The sequence below is a fragment of the Biomphalaria glabrata genome, chromosome 17 (genome assembly GCF_947242115.1).
Source record: "Biomphalaria glabrata chromosome 17, xgBioGlab47.1, whole genome shotgun sequence".
NCBI classification, from domain to species: Eukaryota; Metazoa; Mollusca; class Gastropoda; family Planorbidae; genus Biomphalaria; species Biomphalaria glabrata.
This window is the reverse complement of record NC_074727.1, coordinates 8,101,806-8,124,787: the sequence shown is the minus strand read 5'-3', so window position 1 is coordinate 8,124,787 and position 22,982 is coordinate 8,101,806. Positions and strand designations below refer to the sequence as shown.

General features: G+C 37.0%; 4 protein-coding genes across 15 annotated transcripts in view; 1 reads left to right on the top strand and 3 right to left on the bottom strand.

The window, feature by feature from the left end:
• LOC106071594 (kinesin-like protein KIF13B) overlaps nt 1-22,982 on the top strand; it is a 325,865-nt gene that overhangs the window by 119,364 nt on the left and 183,519 nt on the right. The gene's annotated exons all lie outside the window — the stretch shown is intronic.
• Nucleotides 6,318-10,480, bottom strand: LOC129923584 (mucin-2-like). The gene is made up of 2 exons (XM_056015158.1): nt 9,836-10,480; nt 6,318-9,740 (listed from the first exon to the last, which is right to left on the bottom strand). Exon 2 carries the CDS (start codon nt 9,489-9,491, stop codon nt 7,677-7,679), a length of 1,815 nt encoding a protein of 604 aa, XP_055871133.1. The 5' UTR covers nt 9,492-9,740; nt 9,836-10,480; the 3' UTR covers nt 6,318-7,676.
• Nucleotides 12,954-16,703, bottom strand: LOC106071586 (insulin-like growth factor-binding protein complex acid labile subunit). Its single transcript, XM_056015156.1, has 3 exons — nt 16,267-16,703; nt 14,567-16,125; nt 12,954-14,033 (listed from the first exon to the last, which is right to left on the bottom strand). The coding sequence occupies exons 2-3, from the start codon at nt 15,897-15,899 to the stop codon at nt 13,465-13,467; spliced, it is 1,902 nt and encodes a 633-aa protein (XP_055871131.1). The 5' UTR covers nt 15,900-16,125; nt 16,267-16,703; the 3' UTR covers nt 12,954-13,464.
• On the bottom strand, nt 18,531-22,009 carry LOC129923583 (leucine-rich repeats and immunoglobulin-like domains protein 2). The gene has a single exon (XM_056015157.1). It carries the CDS (start codon nt 21,555-21,557, stop codon nt 19,701-19,703), a length of 1,857 nt encoding a protein of 618 aa, XP_055871132.1. The 5' UTR covers nt 21,558-22,009; the 3' UTR covers nt 18,531-19,700.

Here is a 22,982-nt window from a genome sequence, read left to right as displayed (position 1 = left end):
TTACATAAATGTCAATCACTTTTAGATTAACAAAACACACAGTAATCGGATCAGTAGATATACTTATAAGTTCATCTGTTTTTACTTCTTACAGTTCTTGGGACATGTCAAATTTATTTATGATTCACTAGACCACTTCCAAAAAAAGCGACTCTGGGATGTTGCCGAAATATAAGCATTTATTAACAGCAGTTCTCTCTCTTGTGTGTTTGTGTGTGCGTTATACTTCTTCTAATTCGAATGCTAAACAGTACAATAATCCTTGAATTTCATTGTAAACCAGGAGATCTATAGCCAGGATAATAAACAGTCCCTTTTGCATTCATTATATCTCGGGTTAGTCTTGGCCTTTTGGCCTTAAATTCCTCGACTTTCTAAAGCGAGTTTGGGGAAACACTTAGTTGTAATGACCACACAACATCCTACTGAAATCATTTACTACACACATACACACCGACAAACCGAAAAGGTGAATTGTATAAGTCGCTCAGTTTCTTTGTGTGTATATATATATATATATATATATATATATATATATATATATATATATATATATATATATATATATATATATATATATATCTTTGGACGCTATTCTGGGGCCTGAAAGAAGGGATTAAATTTATTTTTTTTTTCAAATTTGTTTTGGATCCATTAATATTGCGACGTTGAGATGCCTGGTTAAACGTCACTATTTTGAGAACGGCTTATGTCATCCAAAGACTGCTCATTGTTGTTGAGGACATACAAGTTAATATGATTTAGGATCTTTTTTTTTTTTCTTGGTTGGAAAAAAAAAGGGGGGGGGGCGGGTAATCATTCTAGGAACATGTTTTTCTACGCCAATCCCTTTGAGAAATGCAAGTTTGCTTATGTAATATGTACATGAATATATGTACATCTATTTATTTAAAGTCATTTATGTTTCTTGGCAACTAATGGAAAAGGGCGTTTTATTTACTGCATATGTATCTAATGATGTGTTGCTAAATTTAGGAACATATTTTCATTCGACACTTGAAAGTTGTTGTGTCTGACATTAGTTTACTGTGACTGCAAAATGTATTTGAGTGACAGGGGCAAGACAGAGTTACCTACTGGTTTATCTCCCGTGTCTGGCGACTTGTCACATGACGTGCTAATGAGTTTTAGTCTAAACATGTCAATTACCGGCGCCCTTTCACTGGGCTCCCATATAAAAAAGGGAGGGATTAGGTGGGCGGTGGCGCTAACTGTTGTAGGCTTTCTGGTCCCTTTCATGCCACAGTGGCGGGCGGAAGGAAGTTTGGGGTGTGGATGTATTCAGGGAGGGGCGCTTTAAACGACGCTACGATCAGGGAGTGCTGCAATGTCTGCGGATTAGCCCCCAAGACGTCTTAATTTTTTGGTGACGTCAGAGTCACAGCTTTGACACTGACGTAAATTGTCTCTAGAAGAGACACTAACCCGTAACCTCGTAAACACTTTACTTTGCATTGAAGTCTATGTCTGTCCTGTTACTGTTAGTCTAAAATAGTTGACCATGAACCTTTTTTTTTTTTTTTTGGAAAGAGTGCATCAGTCTAATTATAGATTATGATGACACGTCAGGATAGCCGCCTGGTCGTGTGGTATGCGCGCTGGGCTGCCGTTCGATCGTCTCGATGGTCCTGGGTTCATACGCTTCCCGCAGCTTCAACTCTGAAGGAACATCCTTTCTTCTTCTTCGTTCTCATTCTACATGTCGGAGGGTTCAGATCAGTCATCTGAGATGAACCAGATCAGGCAGTTCTCCATATAGTTTGTGTTCTATAGAAGGATTTTGGGGTCAGAGTCTTGTTCGGGCCTCTTGATATAGTATGCAAGGAACATCCGAAACATGTCAAACATTTTGCAATGTGCAGAATGTTGTGAGTTAGTGATTCTTAATATATAAATCTGAAACTATTGTCCTGTCCAGATTTGGGAGAGATAGTTATAAAGTGCATAGTTTGGTTTTGGTTGACGTCGAGAATAGCTTTAAGAAGTCAGTCTGCATTCCAAGCTTCTGCGGCCATTTTTTTAATTATTATTTTATTTATCTTATACATTAAGTCTCGCTAGTGAACTGGAAATTCCGAAATGTTTTTGTTTTTTTCGAAATGTTTTTGTTTTTTTTTCGAAATGTTTTTGTTTTTTTCAAAATGTTTTTGTTTTTTTCGAAATGTTTTTGTTTTTTTCGAAATGTTTTTGTTTTTTTTTCGAAATGTTTTTGTTTTTTTCGAAATGTTTTTGTTTTTTTCGAAATGTTTTTGTTTTTTTCGAAATGTTTTTGTTTTTTTCGAAATGTTTTTTTTTTTTAAAGTGTGGTACTTCCTTTTTTGTCTTTCTATTTTGGTTTGCCTTTGATATTGTCTTTGTTAACACTGAACTACAATGGCTACGTATTCATGCAATCTCGAGTCATTTTTCTGTTCACTAAAAGCACGTCTCTTTTATTTGATCGCTTTCAAACTGTTTATCATTTGACTTTGTTACAAACAGAAGTAGACTTAGACGCTATGTATGCCCTGCTCATTGCTTTTTGGGCATCTACGTACGCTTTGGTTGTCCACAGTCCAGGCGCCAGTCAACCCTTTCTAGCCTTGGCGACACTTGAGTGGATTCCCCCCCCCCCCCCCCCCCACCCACCCAAGTTCAATAGAACCTAATTCCACGTTTTTATGTCTGGAAAGTCCTCACTTCTCTCTTCTACCCCAAAGGAAACACGAGCCTGACACTGTGGAGCCTGTTACAAATGGAAAGTTAATTAAGAAAAACGAGACATGTTATTTCACTTTACCCACCCCTCTCCCTTTTCCTTTCTTACATGCCATCAAGTCCTAACCCACGAGACTAGTCTTCTTACCAATCCATTAGTCACCTTAAAGCTTCAACTCCGGAAGTCAGCTAGGAATAATCTAATTGGTCCATTTTTTGAAGTATTAATGGGGATTTTTCTTTTTTTTTTATGTTTTCAGTCAGTCATTCTTTAAAACAAACGGAAAAAAATGCTCTTATAAAAATAAAGGTGATATGTGGTATAAAAAATATGAAATCACATGTTCAAATTCTATTTTCCATTAGACCAACATAAATACATGGTCCTTGCTACGTAAATTAGTAGTTAAAAAATATTATCCAGAATGGGGGACTTGCGTTGTGAATGCAACTGATGGTTGATTCCAATCCAAACTATAAATGACAATTAAAAATAAAAAGTGACTTTTTCTGTGAAGAATAAATCTTTGTCTTGTTACTCAGTTTTTTTTTAACACATAGTATCGATCATATCAATTATTATTGTCTCAATCATTATTCTACTATTGTAAACTTCAGGCTTTTTATGCTATATTTACATGTTTGATAACTCAGCTTAGTTCTAGTTCTATCTCTCGACCACCTCAGTTCGGCATACTGATTTGTATCTCTCTGTTACACAAAACACAAAAATTGGACGCTTTTAGTTTTGGTGAGAAAAATGGAATACATCGTATTTCAACAAACCACGAAAGAAACAGCCAATTTTTCAACTATGATGGTATTGCCCTAATTGCCTATTCCTCTGGCACAACAGTTGTGAATCAAAAGTAACGAAACGTGAAAATGATTTGATACGATCAGAAAGTTTAGAATTCAACCTGTCATTAGTAAACTCAGCCACGTTGAGTTAGGCTTTATCTTCAACCTTCATAGGGCCAGCACAATTTTTATGAAAACAATTTTTTTTTTTTTTGATTGTACGAAGCAATGTTCTTGTTAATTCCCCTGTCATACTTTTCCCCCTGTTCGGACAATGTTCTCCCCCCTTCCTGTTCTTTTAGTTTTATCTGTAATGTTGAAAGTGCCTCGACATATTTAATCCCTGATATTTTTCTGTCTTACATATTACACATTTTTTTTTTGTCGTCGTTGTTTCTGTGTGTGTGTGTGTGTTTTAATCTTGCATTTTGCACGACAGATCTTAGCTCGTGACAATTCACGAATTTTTTTTTTTAAATATGCTTGTCTCGTATGCTGCGTCTTACGTCAAGGGTGTCTTAATATTTAATCACACTAAGCATTGGTCTGTGTTTATTTTAGTTTATTTTTCAGTAATCAGTAAATCTTAAATACCATGGAGTATTTTGTAGTATTTTGACTTTAAATAACATAGTTACTAGCGGGATTTCAAAATCTAGTTCCATTCTAGGCAGGTTCTGCAAAATGAAATTGACTCATCTTTAAACTTCTACTTCCAATCTTTCTTTGTTTCTTTACATTGACAATCGTCTCGTGATCTTGAGGCATGCTGCAAATGGTTTGGGAGAGTCAACTGTACCTAGTAGCTTCATGAACAGAAACTATTACAATCTGTATAATATTGTTATAAGTCACTATTAAGAGTTTGGATCTTAGCACTAAACAATTTTCACCCCGTGGGTCATCATCCTTAAACAAAAAATGTCTAATGAAAACTCAATAAACTTTTTCTGAACTAGTGACGCAAAATCCTATTAGCTTTCAGAATGATCAGGTTTACCTCCCCCAGCCGCCGTTATCTATCGCTATTTGATTATGTCCCCTCGTTGTCTATATACTGAAGCACTATTTACTCGTCCAGGCTGTTAGCGTGTTAGTATTTTGTCCTGACGCCTATGATCCATTGACAAGTTGCGGCACCCATTCTCTTGCACAATACAGATCTAGATTGGTTATTGATTGATCGAAATTCAAATTATTTGAAGGAGCTTCTGCTTGGGGGGGGGGGGAGGTGCCGTTTGCGCACATTTTACTTTTCATGAAGTGCTTGTCTGTTAAAAAAACAACAACAATAATTGAGATAATCTAATCGTATTGATATGTCTGGTACTTGAGAGTGCAATGTGTACAGGATACGGCAATAATTTGTTGAGATATAGATTTGTGCAAGACATTATATGTGCCAGAGATTCCTTACGCTATAGTGTTTAAACAATAGTTGTTATTCTCTGAACTATAGACATGAACTCGGTTACTAGGAGATAGGGAAAATACAGCAACTGATTACGCTCCTTTTCTTCTTGTTACTTCCCTTTTCCAAGACTTGATACCGGCCCAACCTCGGTCAATCTGGTACTTCAGAAAATAATTTCAAAATTATATTGTTTGGGTTACCCATGCTTGTCTACTCTGTGAGATATTTTGTTTTATAGCTGGTTAAACAATTCAATATTCTGCAATATAGGTGGTTAAACAATGAGATACTTTGTTATACAGCTAGTTAAACAATGAGATTTTTTTATATAGCTGGTTAACCAATGAGATAAACAATCAGGTACTTTGTAAAATAGCTTTTTAAACATTGAGATATTTTCTTATATAGCTCAATATGCTGGTTAAAAAATGAGATATTTTGTTATAGAGCTGGTAAAACGATGAGATATTTTGTTATATAGCTGGTTAAAATGCACATATTTGATCTAAGCAGTTTTTAAAAGTCAACAGTATTGAATTGAAGGAAAGAAATATTAGCAGCGAAACAAATGAGAATATGACTTGATTTAAACTCTGTTAGAAATTTTCAAACTTGAAGTGTTTTATCAGAAATTAATTGATTTCTACATTGCTAAAAAGTGCTTCAAAGTGACATGGTTTTAAAAAAATGTAGTTTATTAATACTTCTGTATTCTGTACTTGTTACACACAAAATATCTTGCTTTTCATAAATTGATCTCCATTTTATGAGAATGTTTCAATCTATTTTAACCACTGGTCACATGGTGACGTTGTCTTGCTTAGTGACATCCTTCAAGTTTGCATTTGTTTTTTTTTATGACCAACAACAATCACCTTTGAACATTTTGTTTTTATGTCTTATAATTTTGAAGTCAAAAGAAATACATTTATGCCATGGGCAACAGGTTATACTGAACATACGAAATGTACTTAAATTACCAACATTAATGAAAACAAGTTTATAATAGTTACAATGTTTGCAAGTTTAAAACAAGAAGTTAAATATCATGTTTATCACATCTCTAATCATAAAATTGTAAGAGTAAGCAGTTTATAATAGTTACAATGTTTGCAAGTTTAAAACAAGAAGTAAAATATCATGTTTATCACATTCTGAATCACAAAATTGTCAGAGTAAGCACATTTATTCATGCTGCTAAGCACATTATTATGAACATTGATGATAATTTGTGATGTGATGGAAAAATTTTACTGTAAAAAAAAGAACAACGAATATAAGAGTGTATTGCAATTTCATTATTATATCACAAGGAAAAGAAAATACATCTGTAATGTTACTCTCTATAGGTTCATATCACGTGTAAAAAAATCGGTAATAAAAAAAATATTTGAAGTATCTCCGTTGGAATGTAAATTAATACTGAGCAGAGAAAAAATATTTAAAAAAATGGTATATTATCACAGTTTCCCAAGCTAGTCCAAGTTTGGCATCTAATAGTTTCTCACACAGAACCCCCACCTCAACAAAGTTAGGCGCACAATTTATATGTCAATCGTCTGATACACCTGGTGAACATGAACATAAGCTTCTTCAATCTTATAAACATAAGCTTCTTCAAACTTATAAACATAAGCTTCTTCAAACTTATAAACATAAGCTTCTTCAATCTTATAAACATAAGCTTCTTCAAACTTATAAACATAAGCTTCTTCAAACTTATAAACATAAGCTTCTTCAAACTTATAAACATAAGCTTCTTCAAACTTATAAACATAAGCTTCTTCAATCTTATAAACATAAGCTTCTTCAATCTTATAAACATAAGCTTCTTCAAACTTATAAACATAAGCTTCTTCAAACTTATAAACATAAGCTTCTTCAATCTTATAAACATAAGCTTCTTCAATCTTATAAACATAAGCTTCTTCAATCTTATAAACATAAGCTTCTTCAATCTTATAAACATAAGCTTCTTCAATCTTATAAACATAAGCTTCTTCAATCTTATAAACTTAAGCTTCTTCAATCTTATAAACATAAGCTTCTTCAATCTTATAAACATAAACTTCTTCAATCTTATAAACATAAGCTTCTTCAATCTTGTTTACTATGTAACCAACACGTCGATATGATTCAACAAAACACAACTCCTTTAATTAATAATAATAAAAAAAGATGCTATTGAAATGCATCATACAATGTGAATGAATTTTGTAATTCTGTTTTGTTTTTTTGGGTGGGGGAGACGGTCCTTACTTTGTAGATTGTAAGATTGTTGAATAAGGATACTAATACTATAGGGATAATGATGTGCAAAGTGTTAAGCTTATTTCATGGAATGCTACAACATAAAATATAGATTCATGTGAAGGAGATGACTCAATAGAGTATTGTAACTCATATATCTCTTTACAACATGCCAACAATTGCAATTTTTATAATATACAAGTGCCACTAAACACTTCAAAGCTGACAAAAAATTGGTAACTAAAGCATATATACAATTTGCATATCAGCGTAAATCCCAAAGTTAATCATATTCGTTTCAGTTCCAAAATGATGCTTCTTTTTTTTCTCTCGATTTCTTTTTGTTGAAATAAATAAGATAAAATAACAATTGCATAACAATTAATTGATAAGTTGCATGGACCATTTTGTCCTTTATGTGGGTTTGTTTGTGCATGCATCAAAGCCTGCAGGCTTATGTCTAGAGTGCCTTATGACTTTGTTTCGTCTAAAGTTACACTGGTTGCCACGACAATTTCATAGCCGGAGGTTGAAAGGACGTCGCTTGTATCTTGTTGGTCTTCTTGCAGAGATAGCAGCCTGCTATGAGTCCAGCCACGGCCAGGCACAATGCAATGGTGGTCATCACGGCCAAAACAATGGGCATCATTTGGACGATGTCGCTGGTGGTGGACGAGGCTGACTGGCTGTTTCCCGAGCTAGCTTGGTTCTGTGCTTGTGACTGCTGCGCTATCGTGGGAGGTTGTTTTGTGGTTGTCGAAGTCGTTGAACTTGTTGTGGTTGTCGTTGTGGTTGTTGATGTGGTCGGAGTGGTTGTTGTCGATGTAGTTGACGTGGTGGTTGTCGTTGTGGCCGGAGTAGTGGTAGTCTTTGTTGTTGGAGTGGTGGTAGTTGAGGTTGCAGTAGTGGTTGTCAAAACTGTAGTTGGTTTTTGTGTTGTTGTAGTGGTTGTCGCTTTGGTAGTCGAGGTTGTGGTAGGCTTTGTCGTTGTTGTTCTTTTAGTGGTCGTTGTCGGAGTTGTTGAGGTCGTGGTTGGTGTTGTAGTTGTAGTTGTTGTTGTGGTAGTAGTAGTCGTTGTGGTAGTCATACAATCTGCTTCCAGCTGTGACCTGGCGTCTTTCAGAGTTGTACCACTGTACTTGCCAGTACATGTTGGAGACTTGATGTTACCTTTGGTCTGGAGTAAACGTGCAAACCATAGACTGGTACAATCACACAGCCAGTTAGTGCTAGTCAGGTCTATCGTTGAGGTACTCCCTTTGAGCCACGCCTCTGTAGAGTTGGGTAAAGATGTCAAACCTGTATTACTGAGATCTATGTAGGAGACGGATGTTCCGTCAAAGGCGTCGCCTGCAACTGTAGTTATTGGATTGCCACTTAGATCTAATCTGTTAGCTGTAATACCTTTTAAATCTGTACTTGAGATCTGGGTTATTTTATTATGAGCCAGGTTCAGTACTTTGGGTGGTGTGGCAGAATTTTTTAAAGCATCAGATGGAACGGATGTCAACACATTATTAGACAGATCTAGTAAATCTAAAGTTGTTCCTGTCAAGAAATCATTCGCCACTGAAGATATAGTGTTATCGGAAATGTCCACAGTTCTCAATGATTTTAAATTACTCAAAAGTCCATTTGAAATGTTTGTTAAGGTTAAATTGTTCATTTGTATTGTTTCTACATTAACCAAAGGTTGGAAAACGTTTGATCCAATATTTGAAATGGGATTGTTGGATAAAGTTAATGTCTTCAGTTGTGCAAGTCCAGCAAACGCTGTGTCTGGTATCTGTATTGTGATTTTGTTATTTGAAAGATTTAATTGTTTCAGATTGATCAGTTTTGAAAATGACGTAGCAACCAAGCCTACCATAGTATTGTGACTTAAATCTAAATGTTCTAGTGACGACAGCCCAGTCCATGCAGTTGGAGAAAAACTTCTAATTAGGTTGTGTGACAGATAAAGTTCTTTAATATTTGGCATTGAAGTAAACATGGCCACTGGCTGAAATCTGTCCACATGAGCCTGGGTTAAATTTAAAACTTTCAGGTCATTATAAGTTCCGAAGTATTCCGGTCTAAGCGTACCTTGTCTTGCCCAGGCGTCACACGTTCCATTGTCCACTCTTAGGTAAACAATATTAGCTGGCAGTGCCACATCTTTAGGACATATAGATCCACACACAGCACGACCTCCTGGATCACACACTGAACATAAAGTAGAGACGGAACATTGCCCTGATACTAACACGATAACACAAGTTAGAACCAATAGTTTGGTGAGGTCGTCTTTCTCAAACACAAGTTTCATATTTCTATTATTGTTCAATACGTTTTTGGTTATACATCACAAAATATAATTTAATATGACAAGTCGTCTTATGTTGGCTCTCTTAGAAACACATTTTGTTGAAGTCCGTACACTGTAATCACGTTTGAACACTAATTTTCCAACTCTAAATGGGATCCACTTCCAAGTGTTTAGGATCGTGCACTATTCACACGCACCGAGTGTCTTTGTCTTGGACTGTTAAATATCAATCTTGTGTTGATTTGTTACCTAGGTGACAGAGAATATCAAACAATGGAAATGATATAATTGTTTACATCTATTTAGTCTTCTAGGAACATTGTCTACCAAACGCTAAGACTTACCCAGACTCGCCTTTGTTCTCTAGATCTCTCTATATATGCCTTTTATCCTCGTGTGTATGTTGGCTATCTTTCACTTTTTGAGAAGAGACTACACACGACAATTGAGGTCTAACAGTAGAGGAAGTGGTCTTTTGTACCTTCTTCCAATCAGTTGGTGTTACTTTGTTGGTCTTTTGTTTCTAGCCGCTTAAAGTCTTTGTTTCCTTGTGGCTTAATCCTCGAGCAGCTTTTTGAAGTCTTCTGGCTTTGATAAACGATGTCACGTGTGGCCGGAAGAATACATTGTCATTCTTGGAGTGGCATGCACACACACACATACAGAGAAAACTTCGCCATAGTTTATGGTCACGTGGAGTCACCCTCTGATTGGATGACACACTGAATGCGTGATTTTTGAAAAAATTCGTGTAGAGAGTTGAAATATGAAAATGGTTGATTTTGGAATGCGAACAGTGCATCGAGTGTGTCCTTTCTTTGTTCACTACTCGAACCAGAAGATCAGTTATTGGTTGTGACATGATCGGATGTTTGATAAGTTGTTAGGTAAGGGTGGGGTGGGGTAGAACATTGGACGTCAGAGATTCTCGCGTTGTTCAAAGTCTAACGGAATAAAATGTCTTGATATCTCAACAGAATAAGTTCAATACTTGATGTATCATTATACATTTAAACTAAGGTGAATTCAAGTCTAAACGTCTGTCACTGTCTCACAAGTCCAAGAAAACAAATATGCAGCTCCTTCGCTCAAGAAAGTTTAAGAATCGCTCTGCTAGAACAACGCCAAGGGCGTTATCAGAATATTTGCTCTGGACTTAATTTTAAACACTTGTTTTTCAGTTTTTACTTTTATACAGACATCTTAAGATTTTTATAAATCTTTATACATACCAATGGGCGAAAAAATAGAACAACAGAATAATATTGAATGCCTGTTTTTTTTTTGGTAACTCTTTCGATACATTAAAATAAATGGTTTAGTCAGCCAGAAAAACCCAACGACTTAAAGTATAAGCCACTGATTAACATTCATGACGTAGGAGGTAATTAACTGTTCTTTTGAAGTCACGTCTGTAATTTGTAATATAAATGTGGAGATACATTTGGATAATCTATTGTGTACGGGAATTACAGGATATAATCCTTTACGACACTTTACTGGCCATAAGATAAAAAGTATGTGTATCTTCAGTCAATCAATGATCTACATTAAGATGAGCTGACTCATGTTGAGATCTGATCGAAAGATGATGTCTATGGGAGCTGAAGGATTGCAGCCTATGCTGTGTCATTGCTCCCCATTCTAAATGCATCAGATTCTCGACATTTGAATTTTTTAAGAATGCAGCACTATCTCCCACGTTCATTGTTTTCCTAACTTCGGCTTGTGGTTTACAAGAGGTCTCTCCCTTTTCAAATAATTATTATTATTCTTCTATTTGTTTGACATCGTTTGTCTGTCTACCCATTATATGAACAGTGTATCTCCCTTTCATACTTTTTACAATGTTAATGTATTTATTTGATGGGCGATGGTTGAGTTTATTCATTGGTGACTATTGCACTAGATTTCTTTGATGGGAAATGGTAGTAGTTTGTTTATTCATCGGAAGATGCTTGTTGAGTATAAATATAAACATACTTGTGTTGATTTTTCTCGGTCATTGCGAGGCAAGAGTTACACGAGTAGGTCTATATCTAGATAAATGTTTTACTACTCACCTTTGTAAATGTAGGTAGTTATCAGACAATCCTTCACTGGTCTAGCTGAAACTCAATGTCATATGCTCCAATCTTTGAGGATACGTAAACAAGGGACCTTGCTGCCAAGTCATCTGGGTGCAAAGCTTATTGTTTTTTTTTTCGCTACTTAACTGTTTTGTCGAACAGCTAACATACTAATTTTTGTTTTATCACAGTGTTACTAGCCTTCTTGTTTTGATCAGTAATGATAAGTCTGAACGTATGATGAAATTCAGTAAATGTATTGGGTTTTAGTCATTCAGTTATTTATGTATAAAAGTATGGTCACTTGTCATACATGTCATTGTGTGTACTTATTGACCAGTGACTTATATTATTGTTAAAGGTTGATTAGTGGTCTTGACATGAGTTACTAATGACTATACACAAATGTATTTGCCTACGTAATTACATATACAGACCCAGGAGTTTGGGAGTTGAGGTTTAAGTTATGTACTGCGCCAAGTGCTCGATCTCCTTCAGCTTCCAGTTTCAGTATGTTTAGCAGCCCAATGGGACACTGTAAGACATTTCTTTTACCATACACAAAATAGGTCGATAAAACAAGACGAGGGCCAACTTTGTTTCAATGTCTTTTATTGTGAACACGCCTCAGTTCTTACTGAAGTCTACAACAAACAGAGAACACTCAAACATGAGTTCTGACACAAACTTCATTCTGCGCATTCACATGTCTCACTTGTCTTTCGTACTTACAAACCAAATTGTTTGTATTCAATACAATAATACTTTAAAACTTGATTTATATACATAGAACATCACTAATGTAACCTTTAGTATATACATGACCAGATGATTGAGTGAGTTTTTTTTAATGTAAAGAATAAGAACAATATTTGTTTAAACATACAGAAACATGAAAAGAAATTTTGCATTTTTTTTTAGACATTTCGAAATAGTTCTAAGCTAAAAAAAATTAATTAAATTATAACAACAATAATTATAACAAGTAGGCATAAATAATACAAAATACACGTGAATTAATACATTTTTTTTCTTTAAATTATTTTGAACGTTTTTCTTAATGAACAGTTATCGTTCCTTTGTTCACACCGTCAAGAAGTGCTACTAGCGTTGTGTGTTGTATCCACTCAGTTAGTGTATTATAGCCTCTATCTTAAGAACATGGTTCATGACTTGTATTTTATTATGTTTGCAGTCATCTTCGAGTCCATAGGACATGAGAAATATGCTCATCTTCGATCACGAAGGAGAAGCTATTTTATGTTTACAACCTTTTTTAAATTACACATTGTCATGACATGTTGAAATATAGCTGTAATAACTTCGGTTTCGTACATTCTACTTCAATGACTTACTCCAGCGACATTGTGATTCTTTCTGTTTAAAAAATAAATTTAAAACAGAAACACTACAACAAACTAACAACGACATTCAATCTACATTAGCGCTTACACATATGCATTTCAGAGACAATAGTCATAATGAAGATGAAAATAAATACTGTGTACATTTTTTTCATGGTTATGTACCTTGATTTTGACCTAAGTTTTCTGCACACATGTTATTTCAAAATCCCGATTTGATCGCTAGTAATAGAGCATGGACAGAGATATAACGACCCAAACTTAAATTTATTGAGACTGATACAGTATTAACATAGCAATTCCTTTACTCAGTTCTAAATGACATCAAACAATGTGTATCTGTTAACGGATTGAAAACAAAGTTTTTCTTTTATGCCTTTTAAGTTTGACCCTAACCCTAACTTTTAATAAATACAGGCATTTCATATTGTGGAAATAGTCTAAGGGTTTTAAACACTAGCGTTAGTTCTCCAACTTGCCTTGACATATGTTTTAAATGCCGGGCTTCCTCTTTGTAGTTTGCAATATTTCATGATCATTTCACACGACCTGCCATGCGAGTTTGATTGGAGGGGTGGGCTGAACCTGGGCGCTGACTTTGTTGGTCTTCCTGCACAGGTAGCACCCTGCAATCAGGCCGGCCACGGCCAGGCACAGGGCCACCGTGCACATAACGGCCAGGACGATGGGCATAGCGTCCACCAAGCTGTTTGAGGACGGCGCCTGGACAACGATTGCTGGTGCTGGCGTGGACGTTACGAGCTGGAGTTGAGTTTGCGGCGGCGGAGTCTGTGGTGGTGGTGTCTGTGGTGGTGGTGTCTGTGGTGGTGGTGTCTGTGGTGGTGGTGTTTGAGGTGGTGGTGTCTGAGGTGCCGGAGTTTGGGGCGGTGTAGCCTTGGTAGTTGTCGTGGTTGTTGTGGTGCTTGTGCTGAGCGTTGTGGATTTCGTGGTTGACGTCGGCATTGTCGTCGTCGGTTTTGGTGTCGTTGTTGGCGTTGTAGTTGCTGACGTTGTAGTAGTTGCTGGCGTTGTAGTACTTGCTGGCGTTGTAGTAGTTGCTGTTGTTGACGTTGTTGTCGGTGTTGTCGTGGTGGTACTTGGTGTTGTTGCTGTGAATATATTTAAAGAAAATAAATAGGTTTTAGTTAGGTAGTTTAAACAAACAAAACAATGATCAATCAATAAGAACTGCCAGAAGTCTAGGCCTTCTTGGTTAAAAGGTATATTGTATTTAATAGTTGGTAGATGAATTAAGAATGTTTTAAATTTTCATCTTAGTCAGGTTTTATGTACTTAAACAACCTGGTAATCAGTGGTTATAGTAGGTAGAAAATGGTAAAGGGAGAGGGAGTGAAAGTTATTTTTTGGGGGCGGAGGGCTTATTCTAGATAGTGAAGGTTAATGACATTGATACCAAAAATGTTTTTATTCAAATTCTATTTACCATTTTTTTTTTCTTTTAGACCTCACAGATCCATTAATCGTAGTCGGATCTTTGAGAACCCACGGAGTAGACCACCCTTTCATTTTGGCTGGTATCATAAAAATGTTTTTTTTTTTTTTTTTGTTGTTGTTAATGTTATATACATACTGTCTTTTAGATTGTATCACCACTGTTGACTACAATTGTGATAATACTTACTTGTTGGGGTGGTTGTAGTCGTTGTTGTCGTTGTTGTCGTAGTCGTTGTGGTGGTTGTTGTCAAGCAATCCAGTTCTAGCTGATTGGCAGCCGTGGACAGAAGTTGCCCAGAATATTTACTGCTGCTGGAGCATGTTGGTGAAACAATGTTTGCCTTAGCGGACACGAGTCTAGCCAACCAAAGAGCAGTACAGTCACACTGCCAGTTCGAGTTGCTCAGATTTACCTGTGCCGTGGCCAGCCAGGTCTCTGAAGAGTTCGGCAGAGACACTAACCCAGTATTGCTGAGGTCAAGATTTTGGACTTGCAGCTGCGTCAACGCGCCTTCTTCAACGCGTGCTATAGGATTTCCGCTGAGGTTAATGCTTCTTATATTAACATTTTGAAACAAGTCTTTGGGAATGGAAGAGATTTGATTGTTACTAAGATCTAAAGTCTCCACCTTCAAGTCTTTGATGTCTGCGTTAGAAATACTTGAAATTTGATTGTCGGATAAGAAAAGTCTATTAGGCTGTTTAGCGCATTGCTTTAAGGCTGCGGATGGAACGGAAGTCAGATGATTATGGGACATGTCCAGGTCGTTGGCTATAGAAGTTCCCACAAAACTGTCATCATGAACGGAACTGATTGAATTGTGCGATATGTCCACATCTTTTAACCTAGTCAGACCAGAAAACAAACCAGAATCGATTTTAGTTATCTTTGTCTCTTCTACTTTGATTGTTTCAAGATTGGTCAGTTGTTGGAATGAGTCTTTGTCTATAGATGTTATTGGATTATGAGATAAAACAATATCTTGTAAACTGCTAAGCCCAGAGAATGTTTCTTTATATATAACCTTGATTTGGTTGTAATCAAAGTTTAACACTCTCAAAGAGGTCAGTTTTGATATAGAATTGTTTAACAATGCTGCAATATTGTTATAACTCAAGTCCAGTACTTCTAACTTGGTTAAATTCTCCAAATTTTTACCATACGACAAAAGTCTGTTATGAGCTAAGGATAGATATTTAAGAATGTTGATTAGATGTTCAAAAGGATGGTCTCTTGGATGAAAGTTGGCCACATTAGCGTATGTCAGACTGATGTTTTCAAGTTTTGTAAAGTTGATAAAATTTTCTGTTCGAAGTATCCAAGATTTGCTCGTTACGTCACATGTATTATTTCCTGTCTGTATGTACGTTGTTATGTCCCTTGGTAGATTTACTTTGTTCGGACACACCGAACCGCAGATAGCGATCCCTCCAGGCGCGCATTGAGTACAACCTGCTGGACATTGTCCACTTACGTGCATCACAACTAAACTGCAGACAATCCAAATAACAATTTTCATACTGTTGGCTAGATCGTGGAATAATTTGCTGCTACACCTTTGGAAACGTTTCGTATGAGACAATTCTAGCTATTTTCTCTTACTTCAGTGCTACACTGCCGGGGCATAGTTGTCATCTTTCTTTCCCTTGTTCCTGGTCCTGGAATTCCAACCTGGAGTAATCTGTTCAGAAGATTTATTAATTCTTGTTAATCAGGAAGCCAGTTCTCTATGTCCTGTTGGTTCTCTGAAATTAGGAATGTGAATATTTTATCAATACGAACAATTCTATGAAACTTTAAATAATTTGAATTATCTTGTACAAGTAATATTGTCCTGATTTAAAATATATATATAATATTTTTTTAAAAGAAAAAATGAAACTTACATTGGAATGTAAAATACTTTGCAAAATGCTAAAAATCTTGAGCTCTCCAATGTCTTATCTCTGAAGAATGACACACGGTTGCTGGAGTTGTTGACTTAAGAATAACTTCTGAATGGATTCGGTACCTTTCTTCTTTACTTTGTTGTTCCAGGTAATCGATAGCTATGTGACACTTTGACTTATCGGAGAATTTCCCCCAACCAAATTCTCTTTCAAAACTTTCTACGTTTATCTGTATGTATCTGTCAGTCATTGCTAAAGGGAAGAGTTGGATGTTGTTCTTGGTTCGATCATAACGGGGTTGTTAATTTGGACTTTAATGCACTGTTTGGCTAGGTATTGGTGTAGGCGATAGATTTGTTTTGGCAGTCTTTGTTTGGCAGCTCCACGTTATTGGGTAGATCTAGTCTATTGTGGGAGCAATTTTAAGGGGGCACAGTCTTAGTTTTTTTTTAATACGAGACAAACTTTGACGCTGTTGGGGAGAGGCAGACATGTCTTTCGTTGTTGGCTGTACGCGTCGCTATAGTGACATCGTTTGGATACAGAAAGGGAGGAAAAAAATGTCACTGCATGCAAGGCATGTCATTACTTTGCGGGGGCCTCCATGTATGATAAGGTAGATTTCATGGCGAGCAAGACGTCATACTATACACACTGTTTTCTTAATCATTTAAGCGTTAACATCGGCGGAACACATAAGCAAAATGTGAGTGAAAAACGTCTCCTGAGCCAAAGTGTATGTACTTTAAGAGCGTCTAGTATTCGTGGCTCTAACATCACAGCAAACCTACGCCCCTGGCTTTGAACTCTCCCGTTTCTGAAGTTAACAAACGTAGTTTTTAGGCAACACCATAATATTGTTAATATCTTGTTTAAATGTCCAATAAACCTTGGCAGTAAACATTGAATAGTTATGTTTCCAACATTTCTGTTCCTCTAACATTCTATTAGAACGAACATTTCTTTCCCTTAATGTGTCCCTTACTGTAACGACGATGCTCGTGGTCCCAAAAGGCACATCGTAGAATGTTATTAGTGGCCATCAAGGAGGCAATACCAATCATTGGCTTAACCCCCTCGACTTCCGTGGAGGTGAGAAACGATTACATAGTATTACATGTTGAGAGATCCCCGGACTTTTTAACATATGTTTGAACAGCATGGAACACCTCAGGGCTTTTTTATTAGAGCTCCGTATATAGCGCTACTTTCATGCTTATAGCACGCTCAGAGCGTTTTTGGTCCAATCTCATTTGTGGACCGGTTGGGGGGGGGGGAGGGGGTATCTAGGAGTTCGTTTTCCGTGCTCAGTAAACACAACTCTGCCCGAGTCGGGTGTCGAACCTCGAGCCCCCTTCTAGGTAGCCAAGCCAAGCCAAGTTCAAGCCTCTCTTGGCCTCTCGACCACGCTTCCCAAGGCTTTCTAAAGTCTTGGTATTCAATCCAGAGAGGGAGAATTAGAGACTTTGCCTTTGACGTTTGTCATACACCCAGCTCTGTTGATTGATTTGAGGACACGGGGAAAAAGTTTGCTGGTTGGTTATTGGGTTAATGTGACAAAACTATCGTAACTGTTGGTTATTGGGTTAAAGTGACAAAACTCTCGTAACTGTTGATTATTGGGTTAAAGTGACAAAACTCTCGTCGTAACTGTTGTTTATTGGGTTAAAGTGACAAAACTCTCGTCGTAACTGTTGGTTATTGGGTTAATGTGACAAAACTCTCGTAACTGTTGGTTATTGGGTTAAAGTGACAAAACTCTCGTCGTAACTGTTGTTTATTGGGTTAAAGTGACAAAACTCTCGTCGTAACTGTTGGTTATTGGGTTAAAGTGACAAAACTCTCGTAACTGTTGGTTATTGGGTTAAAGTGACAAAACTCTCGTAACTGTTGGTTATTGGGTTAAAGTGACAAAACTCTCGTAACTGTTGGTTATTTATAGGTGGAAAACCCTGCTTCATTTTAAGCTCTGTTGTTTTTTTAGTTAAAATATAATATTGGCGTTCTGTGGAGCTACTGGTCGCCCACTGCTAAGATATACATATGTAAGTGTGTGTGACTTAGAGGACTTTCAGATTACTATCAACAGTTGTGTGCAAATGCACGATTTGTGACCTATGTATGTCTCAAGCTTCTTTGGCCACATGAGAGCTAGTCAAAAAGATTGTCTCTTGAGAGGTCAATGACCCCCCCCCCCCCACACACACAAACATACACACACAGACAAACACACACAGAACTTGGCAAGAAAATATTTCAGATAAAAATTTCATTTGGTTTATTGCTTTCTAATTAGCTTTGTTACAAATCAACAACATCGCATTCTGCTTGCAAAAATATATCATAAAATAATAATAATAAAGTAAAATAATACTGAATTCTATAATATTAACAATAATACTGTTTATATGCTCACAACAATATTTGCTTGGTTATCAAATAGTCGAACCGTTTAAATATGTATGAAATAAAAAAAACGTTAAAAAACAACAACAAATAATAAACACTTATTAAATATTAGGTGAAGAAATAATAATAACAATAATAATAACAAAAAAGTTGAATCAAAGAGTTTTAATTAGTCTGCATATGCTTATAATCTCTAGATGTTCTTTAGAGTGCACTGTTCAGTTTCAAAGTATACCCGATGAACATTGGGGCTGTACTGAAATAGTGTTTTACCAGATCATTGCCGAAAATCCTTTCCTTTTGTGACCCATATCTTATTGACGTTTACATTGACGTTTATTGACATATATAGATGTAAACCTGGGAACATTGTATTATTTGAAACTCCTAGTTCACGGAAATAATAACTATAAGCCCTTTAATTAAATAGTTTTGACACTAGCAGGTTTGAGTCTTACAAAAGCAAGAGTAACATAGCTTGTAAAGTATTGAATTATCTACTTTTAAACATCAAACTTTAAAATGTGCATTTTGCGGATATTAGTTTCAAAGTTGTGCATGCTATTGGAAACATTTTTCGAGAAGCAGTTAGTCATAATGTTATGTTGAATTGACAATCTATTTACATATAACATGTTACATATAACAGTGCCATATCACAAACGACGTGTCAGTCATAACAAAATAATGAACATTACATGAGAGCATACAAAGAAAATACAACTTTGATAAGATCATGCGTAACTAGAGAGAGTGAGAGATACAGAAAGCGATGCACATTGCATCAGGTTTTGTCTTAATAATAATAAAACATCCACTGGAATAAGTAACATCATTTTGATTTGACAAATTTGAATATTCATTTATACTAACAAACGTATAGCATGTACATCTAAAAAATAGCACATCTAAAAACTCTTCTGTTATATTAGTTTTCCTAGTTGTTCATTGTCTTGAACTCTCATTTTGAAAGGATGACTTCAGTAAGAAATTCTATTTCAATCGTAATGTTTCATTGTGTGTTAATCCTGTTGCCATGCCAACTTCATGCTGTGAGGTTTCACTGCATGACTTATTATTTTGTCGGTCTTACGGCAGAGATAGCAGCCTGCAATGAGGCCAGCCACGGCCAGGCATAAGGCTATGGTGGACATCACGGCTAAGACGATGGGCATCATCTGGACAATGTCGCTAGTGGTAGAAGGGGCAGCCGGGATAGGTTGGCTGTTTCCTGATAAATTTGGGTTCTGCGGTGGTGGCGCCTGAACTGTGGACTGAGGTTGGGGTGTCGTTGGTGTCAGTGGTGGTGTCTGCAATGTCGTCAGCATAGCTTTGAAAGTTGTTGGTGCTGCGACGGTTGTTGTCGTTGGTGACGTGCTGGTTGACATAGTAGTCGCTTCTGTAGTAGTTAAAGGTGTAGTGGTGGTTGTCGTTGATGTGGTTGTTGGTGTTGTACTAGTTGTCGTTGATGTAGCTGTTGGTGTTGTACTAGTTGACGCTGATGTGGTTGTTGTTGACGTTGATGTTGTGGTAGATGTGGTTGTTGTGGTAGGTGTAGCTGGCGTAGTAGTTGTTGTAGTTGGCGTGGTTGTAGTTGTGGTTGGCGTAGTTGTTGTGTCTGGAGTTGTAGTTGTAGTGGTAGTAATCGTTGTGGTAGTCATACAATCTGCTTCCAGCTGTGACCAAGAGTCTTTTAGAGTTGTACCACTGTACTTGCCAGTGCACGTTGGAGACTTGATGTTACTTTTGGTCTGGAGTAGACGTGCAAACCATAGACTGGTATAATCACACAGCCAGTTAGTGCTAGTCAGGTCTATCGTTGAGGTACTCCCTTTGAGCCACGCCTCTGTAGCATTAGGCAAAGATGTCAATCCTGTATTGCTGAGATCTATGTAGGAGATGGATGTTCCGTCAAAGGCGTCGCCAGCGACTGTAGTTATTGGATTGCCACTTAGATCCAGTCTGTTCACTATTAGTCCTTTTAAATCGATACTTGAGATCTGAGTAATTTTATTGTTACTCAAGTTTATTACTTTAGGTGGAGCAAGAGAATTTCTGAAAGCATCAGTTGGAATAGAAGTTATAAAATTGTTTGACAGATTTAGTAAATCTAAAGATGTGCCAGTCAAGAAGTCGCCAGCAACAAAAGATATTTTATTCTCTGAAGCGTCAACGTTTCTCAATGTATTTAAATCACTGAAAAGTTTACTGGCTATGCTTGTCATTGACATATTTTTCATTTCGATTGTAATTATACTAACCAATGGCTGGAAAACACTTCCATCGACGTAAGAGAGAGGATTATTGCCTAGATTTAAGGTTTCCAGATTCGTTAGTCCGCCAAAGGACGTGTTGGTCAGTGAGACAGAGAAGTTGTTGTTAAACAGGTTCAGATGTTTGAGAGAGGTTAGCTTTGAGAACGGCGCAGATAGAACTCCCAAGATGTTGTTGTAGCTCAGGTCCAGTGTTTCCAGCAAGGAGATGCCGGCCCAGGCGGTCACGGAGAAACTTTTGATCAGGTTGTGGGACAGATCCATGTCTTTGACGTTCGGCATTCCTGTGAATGGAGAAGCGAAGAGCCTTTCCACGTGGGCAGATGTTAAGTTGAGCACATGCAGGCTGTTGTACGTCTGGAAGTAGTCTGATCTGATCAGGGCAAGCTTCACCCAGTTGTCACAGGTCCCGTTACTCACGCTCAGGTAAATAATATCCAGGGGTAGCGGGATGTTCACGGGGCAAATGGAGCCGCACACTGCCCGGCCTCCTGGGTCACACTGGGAGCATAGAGTAGATGCTGGACATTGTCCAGCTACGGACACGGCCAGGCAGATAACGAGAACTACATAGACATACATCGCCTTGGTTATCGCAACGTCCATGTGGAAACTTTTCTAGTGTCACCAAAAGATGACTATGTATTCTACATCATTACCATCCTCGTGGAACTTAGCCAATGAAACAAATACCGAAACAAAATAGCTGTTGTGATGTGTCTCTAGTCAATTTTATTCCATTTTTTTTTCAAGCTGCAACTTTTTCCTTCTGTAACCAATGGAGAATTATTTTGTGTACTTTGAAATAAAAAAAAGCTATTGTATAAAAGTTGTTTTGGTATTTACTTTCGAACTAAACGATGCCTCGTTGACACTTGTTACATGTCTCTGTTATGCACAGCACTGATTCCAATCAATTATCTCCAGAGTTGGACAAAATAGAAAGTGGAACAATGACTGAATAACTATGAATTGTTTTTATACTTTTCTTTTGTTGACTGTTTCCTTGGTTAGTCTCCAAATATTTGCTGTTTGTGAATGACGCAAACATTAAAAAAACAATTGCTATGAAAGAGTGTGATCGTTTGAAAACTGATATGTAATTTGATTCGTTTCTTGGACTGATAGGACGAGACTTGACTTGCTCGGGCAAAAACAAATAAGTTTAGATTAGTCCTTTCCATTCTTCTCCACTGCATGTAAAACGTCACTTGAACATTAATGTGTTTTGTCATCAAGTGGTCATGAGGTTTTGTTCCTTTGCTGTACTTAATCATTTGTTTTATATTTATTTTTAGGAACGTTGTACTGTTTTGAAGAAACACTAAGACGCTGCTCTTTTCAATCAAATGGCATTCGTATAAATACAAAAAGGAAGATCATTTTTTTCAGTTAGGCTTGGTGTGTGTGTGTGTGTTAACAAAGCTTATATCAACTCACTCTGTCTGTCGGGATGGTGTGTGTGTGTGTGTGTGTTAACAAAGCTTATATCAACTCACTCTGTCTGTCGGGATGGTGTGTGTGTGTGTGTTAACAAAGCTTATATCAACTCACTCTGTCTGTCGGGATGGTGTGTGTGTGTGTGTGTGTTAACAAAGCTTATATCAACTCACTCTGTCGGGATGGTGTGTGTGTGTGTGTGTTAACAAAAGCTTATATCAACTCACTCTGTCTGTCGGGATGGTGTGTGTGTGTGTGTGTGTTAACAAAGCTTATATCAACTCACTCTGTCGGGATGGTGTGTGTGTGTGTGTTAACAAAAGCTTATATCAACTCACTCTGTCTGTCGGGATGGTGTGTGTGTGTGTTAACAAAAGCTTATATCAACTCACTCTGTCTGTCGGGATGGTGTGTGTGTGTGTGTGTTAACAAAAGCTTATATCAACTCACTCTGTCTGTCGGGATGGTGTGTGTGTGTGTGTGTGTTAACAAAAGCTTATATCAACTCACTCTGTCTGTCGGGATGGTGTGTGTGTGTGTTAACAAAAGCTTATATCAACTCACTCTGTCTGTCGGGATGGTGTGTGTGTG

What these genes read in the sequence shown, in the direction of transcription:
- LOC129923584 (XM_056015158.1), bottom strand. Translation starts at nt 9,491, where the DNA reads ATGAAACTTGTGTTTGAGAAAGACGACCTCACCAAACTATTGGTTCTA.
- LOC106071586 (XM_056015156.1), bottom strand. Translation starts at nt 15,899, where the DNA reads ATGAAAATTGTTATTTGGATTGTCTGCAGTTTAGTTGTGATGCACGTA. An exon ending in GACTACAACCACCCCAACAA is followed by an intron (nt 14,034 to 14,566) that starts GTAAGTATTATC and finishes ATATATTCACAG; the next exon opens with CAACAACACCAAGTACCACC.
- LOC129923583 (XM_056015157.1), bottom strand. Translation starts at nt 21,557, where the DNA reads ATGGACGTTGCGATAACCAAGGCGATGTATGTCTATGTAGTTCTCGTT.